The 14,185-nt window shown below is 43.0% G+C and overlaps 5 protein-coding genes across 5 annotated transcripts; 2 read left to right on the forward strand and 3 right to left on the reverse strand.

The window, feature by feature from the left end:
* Positions 1-1,072: 1,072 nt before the first annotated feature.
* BDB00DRAFT_878767 (uncharacterized protein) lies at positions 1,073-2,917 on the forward strand (the record flags this gene model as incomplete). The annotated part of the gene is made up of 1 exon (XM_053127776.1): positions 1,073-2,917. One exon carries the CDS (start codon positions 1,073-1,075, stop codon positions 2,915-2,917), a length of 1,845 nt encoding a protein of 614 aa, XP_052973525.1.
* A 2,128-nt stretch (positions 2,918-5,045) lies between these two features.
* On the forward strand, positions 5,046-6,053 carry BDB00DRAFT_774825 (uncharacterized protein; the record flags this gene model as incomplete). Its single annotated transcript, XM_053120181.1, has 3 exons — positions 5,046-5,280; positions 5,437-5,528; positions 5,574-6,053. The coding sequence occupies 3 exons, from the start codon at positions 5,046-5,048 to the stop codon at positions 6,051-6,053; spliced, it is 807 nt and encodes a 268-aa protein (XP_052973526.1).
* A 232-nt stretch (positions 6,054-6,285) lies between these two features.
* Positions 6,286-8,695, reverse strand: BDB00DRAFT_855282 (mitochondrial carrier domain-containing protein). The gene is made up of 6 exons (XM_053125713.1): positions 8,241-8,695; positions 7,837-8,137; positions 7,568-7,772; positions 6,805-7,478; positions 6,580-6,707; positions 6,286-6,484 (listed from the first exon to the last, which is right to left on the reverse strand). Exons 1-5 carry the CDS (start codon positions 8,613-8,615, stop codon positions 6,691-6,693), a joined length of 1,572 nt encoding a protein of 523 aa, XP_052973527.1. The 5' UTR covers positions 8,616-8,695; the 3' UTR covers positions 6,286-6,484; positions 6,580-6,690.
* Positions 8,696-8,906: 211 nt separating this feature from the next.
* Positions 8,907-11,802, reverse strand: BDB00DRAFT_132515 (major facilitator superfamily domain-containing protein). The gene is made up of 6 exons (XM_053116190.1): positions 11,167-11,802; positions 10,955-11,077; positions 10,545-10,845; positions 10,419-10,446; positions 10,000-10,297; positions 8,907-9,869 (listed from the first exon to the last, which is right to left on the reverse strand). Exons 1-6 carry the CDS (start codon positions 11,485-11,487, stop codon positions 9,198-9,200), a joined length of 1,743 nt encoding a protein of 580 aa, XP_052973528.1. The 5' UTR covers positions 11,488-11,802; the 3' UTR covers positions 8,907-9,197.
* Positions 11,803-12,029: 227 nt separating this feature from the next.
* Positions 12,030-14,177, reverse strand: BDB00DRAFT_878771 (uncharacterized protein; the record flags this gene model as incomplete). Its single annotated transcript, XM_053127777.1, has 1 exon — positions 12,030-14,177. The coding sequence occupies one exon, from the start codon at positions 14,175-14,177 to the stop codon at positions 12,030-12,032; it is 2,148 nt and encodes a 715-aa protein (XP_052973529.1).
* Between the last annotated feature and the right edge of the window lie 8 nt (positions 14,178-14,185).

A 14,185-nucleotide genomic window follows, 5' to 3' on the forward strand; every position in this document is an offset into this window, starting at 1 on the left:
TGGCACAGAACCCTTTACCTTTAAGAATAATCACTCAAAACTTAGATGTTGCTAGCACTGCTAGGAATTTGCGTGCCATCATCTTAGAGAGCTATATATATATGGAGTTTTGCACTTCCAGCGCTCAAGTTCAGGCTGATCGACACTTCCTTCATCACTACATTGAAATCAGTCTTGACCCGTCAACCCGAGTTTTGACCCGTCGGGTTGAACGGGTCGGGTCGGGTCAGTGTTTTCTTGACCCACGGGTCAACAGGTCAGACCCTTGACCCGACCCGACCCGTCCAATTGCGACCCCTAGGCGGGCTGTACTAGGAACGCAAGATTTAATGCAGCTGGTAGCAGACATTTTCGCTAAATTTGAAATCTGCATGCGAAAGACGTTGCAAACAGGTTTGTGGCGAAAAATGGGGGGTGGCCTTTTTCAAGCAAAAGCAAAACACATTTTGGCTAGGAAGATTGCACACTGAGGCCGATAAAACAGTTTGTTCACCAGATGCAGAACAAATACCAACGTAAGAAAGAGATGATCTCTGTCGCGCCATTATTGTATCTTAAATGTATGCTTTGCCTCACAGTAGTAATGCTTATACTTTGACGTTTGAATCGGGCCCGAGTCTAGGAACCCTCTATTTTCTCGTGCTTACGTTGAAGTGATCGTGTTGATCTAAGTCCATAAGCCTCTCGCTCTAATACCAAACTGGAGGACTACCTAGATTTTTGTATGATCAAAAAGCAACATATCTACAGTAACTATAATCGCTTGTCACCTCGGTCGACTGATAATTATTCGTTTTTTTGCTCACCTTGCTTCCAAACATGAAGCAATCCGCAAAGTCCATATCAGATGTAAGATTTTATCACGTGCGTTGTCAAGTAGCTCCCAACGTTATTTGTATAAACAAAGGTGCTGTTACTGGTACTCTTTCGAAGCAACGTGTGCGACACTGTTGCCGTTGATATGTCACATGGTACACAAAGCTTAAGCGTTTCGTCCCTTAAAATAAAAAAAAACGCCAAAATCTATGTTTTTCTCCCCTTCTCTCAACAAAAGCACAAGCTACAAAAAGATATGTATGTCACGTACGACAGCTCACAGTTCACGATCGAGTTTACAGACCGTAGCCCTAGGGGTCCACATCGCCGGCCTCCAAAACGCGTACCGAGTTCCATACCGACACCGCCATTCAAACCAACCTACCTAGTCCGCATATCCGACATGAAGCGAGTGCTGGCAACAAATGTCAATGAGGGCTACTGTGCATTATCGTACTCGTGGAATTGGTCGGGTGACATAATTAAACACGAAAAAAATGACGATGAAGAACCAGAATACAGTCGGGAGGATCACGGCCAACACACTATGATTTACCAAGAGGAAACAAAACTAAACGTCACAATAACATCATCCGAGAGATCAAGGCGAAAAAGACAAAAAAAGATGATGCGGATACGATTTACGACACAACAAAAGCTCGCCAAATTCGAACGCCTTATTCAACACATCTGCAAGGATTTCAACATTCGCTATATCTGGTTTGACCAGACGTGCATTGACCAATCAGATCACGACCAAAGAAAGCAAGAGATCCAGCGCATGCATAAGATTTACAAGAACGCCTATTGTACACTCGTCTTACTACCCGAATTTCAAGTACAGCCTTGCATACCATGGCACGGCGGATCCAAACATGTATCCAACATGAACACGATTCTCGATTTTGAATGGTGTAAACGTGCATGGACGTTGGAAGAAGCATACATGGCATCCCGTCTCGTGTTTGTCGGCCGTAATGTACACATGTGGTCGCCCACAAAAGACGAACGTGCCATGCAACTTCCAACGCCTTCCGATAAGTTTCTTTATAATATCTGCACAACCCAAGCTATCCAATGGAATGCCAGTTCGGTGTTGTGGCATGCACGGAGACGCACGAGCAGTAAGGCGCACGATCGCGTTTTTGCACTGGCTAATATGTTTCCAGACATTATCCACCGTGTCGATTTTAGCTATAAGCAGCCGCTTGACGAGGCAATGGTACAATTCTATGGGACGCTTGCTCAGCATGACTTGTCAATATTATGCTTTGGTAGTCCTCTTACTGTTTCAAAACAACGCCCCAAAGACAATCACATCACTGCCGGAATGATTGTACGGCAGAAAGAAGAAGATCGACTACCCACTTGGACGGGTATACGAGGAATGCATATTATCCAAAGCGTGTCCGATCATGGGTTTATGACCACAAAGTTTGAGGCAGCACGACGTACGACAGTGTCCGGACGACAACTATGTATCTCTTGCCAGTCCATCAGTATTCGACTATCACCCCTCACCACAAATTCAAAACCAAGTAGTTACGAGTTCCAAGGACCGACATGGTGGAATAGGAACGGATTAGAGTTTGATCATGAGCTTCCAACAAGCGTTAGTCCTGCTGTTGTCGTTACCAGTGGTGCTAATGACTACAAAAGAGCAATGATGTTTATCTCGGACGGCGTGGATGACCAACTCAAGATGTACGCTGAAGAATATGCCTTGGATGCTACTCACTGGTTGCCTATGACGACCAGCAAAGATGGACTTTGGACGAATGCATTGCCAGACGATGACAAGAAAAAAGCCGATGGCGGGACAAAAGCGACAAACCACTATTGTGCCGGATGCTTGTCGCTTATTATCAGCCATCATACCCCAATTGAACAACAGCAAGAGCAGCACATATTCACTGAATATGCGATCCTTTCCGAAATTGCTTTTAGCACGTTGAATGATGAAGTCAAGGCTATGCCTGTAGTTGGGCGACGCAAGGCGGATGGGATTTACGAAGCTATTGGTCTGTGCTTTTTGGATATCTTGGTTCTAGAGCATCTCGATCCAGGCGTTGAAACAACACGCGAGTTCATCATTGAATGAAATAAGACACCTTTGATGTATCATTGTATTGTACCAAAGAAAGAATGTATACTTTTATATCAACACGGCACCTAGTCTGCTATTATCATCTCTTCTTGTTCGGTGCATACAACGCAGCACACATTATAATGCAGAGAAAATAAAGGATATTCAAGATTATTAGATAGATGGTATATAGAACTGCTAAGTGTCCATGTTTTATTTGGGTCGCTCATTCACTTTCAATTACAACGTTTCTTTTACCGCTTTCAATGCCGTTAGAGAAGGTTTGTTTTATAACAAAAAAAAAGAACATGAGATGATCTTCATTCTGTTTATGATACTTGAACAGGCTCAGTAAATAAAAAAAACAGGCGTCAAGCTCTTTATGCATGTAATCTATCATATGTGCATGGTAGTGCTTAAGGAGGGCATGCTCCGCACTTACAACATGTTTTATCTCGACCGCACGCCGTGGCTGTGTATTATACCCACACGGAAATAAATCCGGAAACCCGCATGAACCGCCATACAATAAGGGTTTTCGGGGGGCGCGTGTGTGTATACATACTGTATATAAACTGCCCTCACCAAAAACAAAATCAGTTACAAGGACAAAGCCAAGACATGAAAGAAAACACGAAAGTTGACGGTACACTAGAGTGAATTTAAGGGGCCAAGAAACGATATAGAATCAACTGTAGTGAGGCCCCTTTGTTACTCTTCCACACCCCCTCTTTATTACTTCTGGGCGGTTTTGATAGAATTCCTGGGCATAACAAGGCTTGGTATTTCTCTATACTGGATGGACACTACAACCCATCTTTGTCGATGTTGATCGTCAGTACGGTAGGGGTGAATAAATATTTGTCTTGGTAACGTCTTGGCTTTTTTGTTTCCACAAATGTATGTCCAAAGGGAAACGATAGTTGATAGCTACACCAGCTCATGTTGAAAACCACGCTGTACTTACTATTATTCTAGGAGGGCTCAAAGAAAAAGAAGAGGAAAAAGATGTATGTGCATGTATACGACTTTATATATTCATCATTATTCCAAGGGGAGATATACATACAGACATCACCCTCCATGCTGCCTCCTTAGAGATGTATTATTAGACGAAGACGAAGAAGAAAATGGAAGATCCAATCTTAATCTATCATTTGCATCACTAATTCGTCTGTTGTTAGGGACACGAAGCATCACCAGTGCTGCTTTCTCACTTGGGGCAAGAAGCTTGCATGAACATTCCATAAGCAACCGTTAAAGAAAGAGAGAGGGGGGTCAGGGCCAGTCTAAATTTTGTGTGTGGTGTACATGCATCATCATGTACGATATATACGGGACGGCAGTGCAGGTCATTTGAAACGTTTGATCGAGATACATCATGGTCTGGTCGCTGTCTTTCTAACGTCGAATTGACAAATCGTCCTTTTCTTAAAGATATGGATGTACTCTATATATACATATATATATATTGGAAAGATGGGCATAAGGCTTTTGATGATCTAGCGCACGCACGAACCCAAATATTGTAATTATAAAAAAAAGGAAGAATTTCGTTATATAAAAACAGGGACTTTCAACCTGCAGCTCCATTGCTTTTTTCTTCCACACTTTTTTTTTTCCGTACCTTAAAAAAGATAACAAAAAAGTTGCAAAAGGTTTCGTTAATCAAACAGAGACGGTCCTCATGACCGTAGCAACACCAGCAACTGAAGCAACTTTTACCTCTTCTTCTTCTTTTCCGCATTCTTCTTTTACTACTTCTACTTCTTCCTTTCCTTCTTCTTATAACGACGACAGCAAATACGACGCTAAAACTTCTCAGAAACCAGCGGCATCAGAAGACGAAGACGACGACGACGTCATTCTCACGATCGAACAACAACGACAACCTTTAATAATGACAGCTACTAGTAGTAGTAGTAGTAGTAACAATAATAAGGACACTGCTATTAGTATCGTGGTGGTAGAGGACGTCGACACCACTTCCAACAACACCAACAATTACAATGAAAAACAGCGAGAACAGCAGCAAAGAAATGTTACTTTTCGCGAAAGACTCAGCTTTGACCGAACTCCTTCTTATTACAGTGAGGAGATGCCCATGAACCCTTGGGAGAGTACATACAGCAGCAAGCGCCAAATGCTCCGACAATTGACCTCCTTTTTCTTCGTCCTGGTCATCACCGTGGGGATCCCCTTGACACTCTACTTTACCACCCGGAACCATATTGAAGCCATCCATTCTTTGCTGATCTGCGCTGTGTTGCCACTCCTGTACACCATCCATGTCCTCATCCGTCACAGGCGGCTCGACGTGTTTAGCTTTTTGTTAATGTTGGATTATGTGATTGCTGGCTTGGTCTCCCTGGCAACAGGTACTTTAAAACTCTTTATTTCATTCTAGTACATATATAACGATACAAAAGTATATATGCATCAAGACGAGTCGCGAAAAATTGAGGAAAGCTCGGAAACAATGAGACAGAGGATGCAATGTTTTATTAATAGAAGCATGCATATATATCTCTTAGGCGACGCAACAATCACTACTTTACGCGACTCGGCAGCGACAGCCGTCGTTTCCTTGGTATTCTATGCAACCATGATCCCGCTCCGAATACGGGTCCCACGACGACTACGCAAGAAAGAAGAAGAAGAAAATAAAGAGGACACATGGTTTACCAATATTCGACCACTCACGTTTATTCTCAGCACGGAAATGTTGATCGATCCGCATGCCAAATACCGGTGGATCAATGCAAAAGGGATGCGCCAAGAAATGAGTGTGGTGGACTGGATCTGGTCAGTGCGCAAGGTCCGTATCTACCACTACTGGTTGACGGGCGGATGGGCGACCTGTTTATTGGTGGACTATATTATCCGTGTCATCATGGTCCTTGGCACCAATGTCTCCGTACACATGGTCTATCTCTCTGGGAGTATCATTGTCATGATCGAACTAGTGATTATGACCGCACTGGGCGTGATTGTCGCGGTGCTCACCCGGCGCGTCACGAGAGATTGGGTGCGAGACAATGATTATACCGAGAAATATGGATGGAAGGTCGAGCAGTTGCGGCCTTCTTCTGAAGATAGCGACAGTAATGGCCAAGAAGAAGAGTATGATGACCCTCATCATGATGTATAGTCTTTTTATTATTACTACTCTTATTATTACTTTTATTCCTAATATTTTCTCTCCCCAATGTTGTTTTCTCCCTCTCTGTTTCTCTCTAGTTTTCTTACCAAGATTCGTATTTTTATATAACTAATGCACTTTTACATAATGTTCGTCTTTGCACCCCCTCCGCCAGTGTACATAAACAAGAAAATTACTATCTTAGAATTGCCCAGTTGCTGGCGTTTGTCTGTCTTTCTGTCTGTCTGTTGTTTGTGTGACAAAAACAAAACTTGGCGCTGGAATGACAGCTTGGCGTTTGCTTGTGCTGGGCAACTCATAAAACACAGCGACACCCCTTACGAGCTCTTTGATTTTATCATGCCTCCAAGCAATCACCTTGATGAATTCGTATCCATCAACTATACACTATTATAGGGAGAAACACTATTCATTTCAAGGTAGAAATGTATTCCTTATTGTTGTCCGTTATTCATCAACATCACTAGATCACACTAATCATATAGTATCGTACTATGTACTACATGATACATAGTCTTAATCTCTCCCTATTAGATCCTTAACGGAAACCTTTCTTTTTCAAAAAGCAAAATGGTTCTTATTTTAATTCTGTTGTTGTGACTTTATAGGATATAAATTACGTGATCTATGCATCAAAGTCTTCTAAAACAAAATATAAAGATGGATTCATTGGTTAAGACTTGTACGCTAGACACCTACCACAAACACACACAATCCCACTTCTTAGATAAACGTTCACCTTCATCAATACCGTTGATAGCATGGAATACAAAGGCCATGCCATTGGCCGCACATTGCATGCCAAATCCCTTGTACAATCCACGAATACCCCAAGCGCTGCTCAAAGTATTTGTTGCCTTTTTCTTTGATGGTGGCGGAGGCAAGAAATCATCTTCACTATCACTTGTAGTAGTATCCGATAACGATGACGACTTTTTCTTGGTATTATGAACGGCAGACGAGCGCTTTTCCTTTGTTCCTTCCTCCTTCATGATCTTGTACAATGCATCCAATACCCCCTTGTAAGGCACTGGGCGAATAGCAACGGCTGTTTCATATCTTTGTTGTTCCTTGTTCGATGATGATGATGATGATGTTGGTACCTGCACATGCAGTCGTTTTCGGATCGTTTCCAAAGGAAGTGTGACCAATAAGCCCAAGGTTCGGATCGTCAGTTCTGCAGCACCATAGAGAATAGGTGAGTCTTGAGCTGAAATGCCCAATGTGCGGTCAATAACAATAGGGATGCTGCTCGCTAATAAAGGTCGGACGGTATGGTACAGGATCGTTGGTGCAAGGTTTTGTGACAGGTAAATGGCGCGGACACCGCCTTCTTCACGCACCATTGTGCGGAAAGCGTGGATGATGCCCTTGTATTTACTGTTCTGTGGCGATGCTGACTGTATTATTAATCTGACCATATTTGTTTGTCGTGGTGAGTTCAAGTCTATCCTCTGTCAACTGTATTTCCACAGACAGGCTTCTTTTATAAACCAAATTACCTTGTACGGATAATCTCCAATGGACTTAGCAGCACACCTACTACAATGTGACTCACAACCATGGTGATCAAGTTGGGACCAATGCGCTCAAGATGCATAAGGGGTATAGTATCGTCGTACAGACCAAACACGTCGTTCAAGGTACTTTCGAATCCGGGTTGCAAACATCCCCACAACATTTCATACATCCAAGTGACGCGCTGTCCTAGATACATATATTTGTTAGCCCCCTTTTCTTATTTGTCATCCTTTCTTCGTTTGCATTTTACCTTTAAATAACGATTTCCATCCTTCTGTCGGTTGTTTCATGATACGGCCCAGAATATCCAACACGCCACCATCCATGGGCGCCATTTGATAGACAGGTCTGGATTGATCATCATAAACGCTACGACTACTACCCGTTTCTGTGTTGCTCAAATCGTTTCGACTACGACGCATCTTTGATTTACTGCTCCATTGGCTACTCGTTTCTGTCTTTTGTTGTTGCTGTTGAGGTCGCGTTCCAAAAAATCCTCCTTCTTCGTCTGAAGAAGACGACGATAACAACTCGTCAAACGACCGTGTATTCTATTTCCCAAAAAAAAAAAATTAGTACCTTTTAATGTACCACCCGTGGTCTGTAATAGTAATAGTTTTGACACTTCGAGAGAGAGAGGAGAATCAAACTTACATTGGCAGTTGTAGTTGTCGTTGTTGTTGGTTCTTGTACTAATACAGCTGCGTTGTTTCGAAATCCAAAGACCTCGACACTTTCATGAGGCGCATATTGAACCTGCAGCAAAGTCGTGCCGACTTCAAATGGGCTGGTAAACATGGTCATGAAATATTTAAAGGCAGCGAAACTGGTGAATTTGGTCGTGGTGCTTTTTAATGGAATGCCCTGATCGTAATCGACAAACACTTGTGGTGTGTGACCCGGGATTGAATCGCTCGAAGGGAGGGATGTGTAGTTGTGTTGGTGGTGTAAACCCGGTGTATAGTATGGACGCAGCGGGTTGTACCCGGCTTGCTGTTGCCCCGTGGTTTGGTAGTCCCTCATTGACATTGTTTTGTCTGTGACAAGTTTATTTACTACGAGGTTAAGAAAAGAGAGGGAGAAGAGACGTACACCGTGTGACCCAAACCAACCAACCGCCGCGGTTTGTATGGGATCGTCGGGTTCGGGATTTTCAACACTATCACTTTATGCCAAAGAGTTTTATGCACGGCTATGTAGTATGACTATTTTTTATCCTACACTTTTTGTTGAGAAAAATGTATACAGCAATGTAAGACATGTATTTTCGCGCCTACAGTAGACTTCATTCGCTTTGAACTCATGGCGTATGTTTAGATCTAGCGCTAATACTATAGCAACACTCTGTGTGTTAGAATAGAAGAATGCTCTTTGTATTTATATATATAGTTACGAATGATGGATATATGCACGGTTGAAGATGACGGATGACGCTGATGATGATGATGATGATGATGAGGAGGAGGAGGGCGGAAGGAAGATTGCAGAACTCTTATGGTTAGAAAGGAATACAAGTATAAGCTGTACGAACGGTAGTAGTAGTAGTAGAAGTAGTAGTTGCGAGGGAAGGGGAATTAAAAGATTAGTGTGGTAGAAAGTACAAAAAAGGGTTTAGGGTCTATACATAAATTGAATGTCATGAACATCTGTCAGGTTTATGAAACCATGACCATCAGTAGTACTGTTACCGGTAGTAACAAAACTGGCACGTTTCTTCTTGACAATACTCTCGGTGCTGTCATTATTCCAGCCGCTATCCAATGCCACCTCGTCTTGTGCTGCCAAACGATTGTCTCGATCGCGATACAAGCTCCGTCCAATATAATACAACAAACAGATCGACACAAGCTCGGCGAAAATAAACATGATCATGATAGGAATTGCTGCGGTGGGATCACCATCGCCATATGGATCATCCTTGCCATAACGACGCAGCAATATGGGACCGATGAAATGTCCCAGGTTGATGGCAAACACATTGGTGACAATATAAAAGATGGCTTTGGTATAGCCAGAGACGTTGCTAGAAATCAAGGCTTGCGTACCGGCAGTGGCGAAATTCGTCGGCGAGAAGACCAGACCCACCATTTTCCCCGTTGTAGCATTCAGAGAAGAGCAAACTGCCAAGATGATCATGCCGATCAATGGAATAAACGAGAAGCCAGTAACGGTGTAGGCGATATGGTTCCGTAACCGGGATTTTAAAACTTGGCGTGCATAAAAGACGTATGTCAGGATATCATAGATGCCGCGTGGAAGATTCAATGCAACAGATTTTGGACCCTGATAGTGTATAGTTAGAAAAGCGTGACCCCATGTGTGGTGGTTTTGTTAGCATATGTGTTGTTTTAAGTACTGGTAGTAATAGTAGTAGTAGTAGTACACTAATAAAGTTTTTTCTTCTTTTTCTTACATTAAATCCCATTTCTTGGATGATTTGGGCGCTAAAGTCACCAATGCAGCCCATTGGCATACTGACGAGAAACGCAATCACTGCTTGACAGTAGTATCGGGGTTCGCTCAATGCTTCTTGTATATGGGACCAATGGATTTGAGTGTCGCGCACCATGGCGTTTTCACTCACGCGTGCATCCACAATATCTTCTTGCTCGGCCGATAGTCCAAATCTCTTGGAATAGGGATCGTCAGGTAAATAAATGCACGAAGCAATGCTAGCTGCTATGGTGATGGTCCCCCAAATCAACGTGACCCTAAATGCATTGTAAATAAAGAAAATATTAATGTGTGTTATTAACGCCTAGCATAAATGTAAATTCTTCTACATATGTAAAACACATGTGTCATTAATTAGCAGGAAGAAATAATACTTGCCATTTCCAAGCGCTTATGCCGTGTGCATCTAATAAATAATAATAATAATAAACAATGGTGGTTTCATTAGCAACAATAACAACGAAGAAGAAGAAGAAGTAATAGTAGATATATGACAACACTTACCACCAACGTGACTAAATCCAAAAGTTAAAAGACTGCCAAACGACACAGCAGCAGTCATTGCAGTATAACAAAAGCCGATATACAGCAACTGTTCCGAGCGACGATAGATGGATTTGATGAGTATAAAAGCTGCAGGCAGGACAGCAGCTTCACACATGCCCAATAAAATGCGACATGCCAGCAATCCCTGGAAATTCGTGCATGCCATCATGCATGTAAGCACTATGCCCCACAAGACCATCGTCATGCTCATCACTTTGGCCGGACGAAACTTGTGTACCAGGTAAAACCCTGCGGGTATCTATAGTTTGTCATTATTAACACTATACATCAAGATTGTAGAAAAACATACAAGATCCCCTTTTATGATATGTAGTAGAGATCCAAGAAAGCAACAAACAACAACATACCAACATAGCCATTGTACCTAGATGGAGCGACGGACCAAGCCAACGAAATTGGTCAAGTGTAACATCTGTGTTACCATACATGCCCAATGGTCCTGTATAATTCAGCACTTGTTTATCGATTTGCTGTATGATTGTTATTATTATTATTTAGTTCTGGGGAACAACGGCCATCAAGAAAAATGAAAGGATGATGGGGGAGGGGGGGAAGGTACCTGAAGGAACATGATTACTGCCAAGAAGGGCAGGATCCTAAAGTTAATCCTATAGATAACTTTCCCGTCTGACGACGATGCAGCAGTTGACCCTTTTTCCTTTTTCTTTTCCGGCAGTGACGACAACCCGTTGTTGTTGTCTTCCGACGACGAAAAAGAAGGAGCAATGCCATAATCCTCTTGGAACACGATTGACGAGTCACGATGACCACTGCTTAATGCAAAAGAGTCATGGCGCAGAATCACTCGGTCTTTGTTGTCATTGTCTTTACTTTTCTCTGGGTCGTGGCTGCTGTGGTTGTGGTGGTTGGGAAGAAGCATAAAATAGTGAATAGTATATAGAAAAGTGAGAAACCCATATTTTTTTTTCTCTCTGATCTAATACGTAGTGGTTTCTAATAATGCCAAGGCTAAAGATGGTAAAGGTCCGCTCTCCCCTCCCTCTCTCTCTCTCTCTGTCCCTTTATTCTCTCCGCTTAGCCCAAATGTTAGGCAAAGCGGGAAATAGGTACCACCTTGATTCTTTTCCGCCAATTCTTAACTATTGAAACCTCGGGTTTCATATTCTTTTGCCCAGGAGTCATAATGTTTTATATTTAATTTACCAGACGAAATAAACAATGATGCAGCAAACAAGTACTACTGTATCCCATGTGTCTTTTATGCCAACACTTTATATGTAAAAGAGAGAGAGAGAGAGTGTGTGTGTGTGTATCTATAATATAATATTTTCACACACTATTAGCTCTGTTTCTTTTTTGTATTTGTACAATCTACTATTTTGGTGGGTTGGGGGCGGGGTTGTGTTTACATGAGACAAAATAGAGTAAACATGAAGGGCACGTATAGAGGGTGGGGGAATATCATTTTACAATCAATTGATCCAAAGAACGACATTGTATAGTGCTGGTATAACAACACCATGGATCATCGTTCCCTTGATCCTCATAAGCATCAGACAGAACAAACCGAGGCAATGCATTGATGGTCACCAACTGAACAAGTCGGATCGGATAATCATCAAAAGCTAGCAGTACGCCGGAATAATCCGTCAATGAAACGCCTTGCAACACAATCTTTTGCATGACATGATTGGGCATGTACAGTGTAAATGATGCATTATTTCTTTTCTGCGACAAGAGTAGCAAGCTGCAATCGACGAGGGCGAGCTGATTGAGCCGTGGACATCGAAGAATGACTGAATCGAGCGCTGAATCGCATACCCAGCTACGTTTGAGGATCATTGCGCGGAGTGGATGATGATGATGTTGCTGTTCTTTTGGGTCGACAACAGTAACCGAGGCGTTTCGTTGGCCGCGCTCTAAACTGACAGCTTCGGCATTGAGTTGGCGGAGAAACGGTAAATGTGTCAGGAGCATGTCGATGTTTAATGTATGCGGAAAATCACTACTACTACTACTACTAGTACTACTGCTGCTGCTGCTGCTGCCTGCTCCTACTATATCTTCTTGCTGTTGTTTGCCAATCAAGTCGAGCTGAACAATGTTGCTGCTGTTGTTGTAAGAGTGGATGGGGTGATGAAACTTTAAACGTATATCAAAGAGATCGACGGGTGCATCTGCAAGTGCATGTTGAATGTCCGATGTGGTGCATTTGTTGTTATGGTAGTAAGGGTGGTGGTGGTGATAATGGCGTTGGAGGTCATGGGGCGTCCTCGTCGTCGTCAAAGTAGATGGTTGCATTCTCATTCTCGTCATTAGATTATGATGACTACTCCGAGAAAGAGGATGTTTGGATGAAGAACGCAGACACGCTATGAAACGCACTAGCTCATTTTGAATTTGACCCAAATGATCAAGCGATAATCCGTGTCTCGTTAGCACCACATCGTATTGGCTGTTGTTGTTGTTCGGAGATGATAAAGTCGACGACGATGTCGACTCCGTAATGATATGACTACCGAGTTTCAGCCGATCAAGGTTTAAATAGGTGGATAGTATATATTCCATCCATCCACTCGTCATGATAGCATCGTAACCATGAAAGGGAGCTGTTGTGGTTATGCAAAGACGCTGCAGCTGTTGGAGTGGAAGCCCGCGCTTTTTCTTGCTAGTATCACCCCTCGTGGTAATGTCATCATCATCGTCGCTGTTGCTATCTGGCGGAATAATGGTATCATTGTTATAGGGCAGGTGACATAGAAACTCCACAGAGAGATTCAGGTCCGTCAGAGTAGGACACGCTTGGTGGATCATTTCTAGATGGTCGACCCGAAGTGCCCTAAATATCTTTTGCAGTGAAAGTGAGCGCAAGTTGCTTGGTATCGATTTGAATAGTATTTGATCCATGGAGGATGGCATTGCTGCTGCTGGATCGTAGCTGGTATAATACAACATTTCTTGATCGTAATAGTCGTCCACATATTCATTGTTGCTAGGATCGTCATGATCAGAGCTGAAATCGTCGTCCTCGTCTTCTTCTTCATAGTGAAAGTAAAGTCTATCGATTTGCTGCTGCTGCTGCTGCTGTTGTAAACATTTCCGTCGCCGTCGATCATGATTTTGGCAATCATAGTCAAGTGTCAGATGGTATAACGACGGAAACAGCGATACCGGGAGCTGTTGCAGCTGCATGATGCCAATAACATTGAGGTGAAGCACGTCAATGTTGGGACACAGTTCGCACAGTTCTCGCCAATCGTGTAGAGATAATAAGCTACTGCCGCTCTTAGTGTCGCTATTCTGAAAAGACACCTCGCGTACCCATTGACCTGGGTCTGGATAATAATGAAGAGCAGAAGGATTATGATGATATCGTTCTTGATGTTGTCGGGCATGCTTCAGGAATGTGTGGTAGCGTTTCCGTGTCGAAACGTCGATGGCCTTGTACAAGAAGCGCCGAAAAAATGCATACCACTGACGATTGACTTTGCAACAGGATCCGTGATCGTGCCGTGCAAGTTGATCGGCAATGGCGGTCAGGATCTCTACTGGCAAGAGAGAAACTGGGTTTGTCTTGCTCCGCAAAAGCTGCTGTTCTGAGTGTGGCATGTAAAAAG

Source organism: Zychaea mexicana (genome assembly GCF_025766255.1).
Source record: "Zychaea mexicana strain RSA 1403 chromosome Unknown BDB00scaffold_147, whole genome shotgun sequence".
Taxonomy (NCBI): domain Eukaryota; kingdom Fungi; phylum Mucoromycota; class Mucoromycetes; order Mucorales; family Lichtheimiaceae; genus Zychaea; species Zychaea mexicana.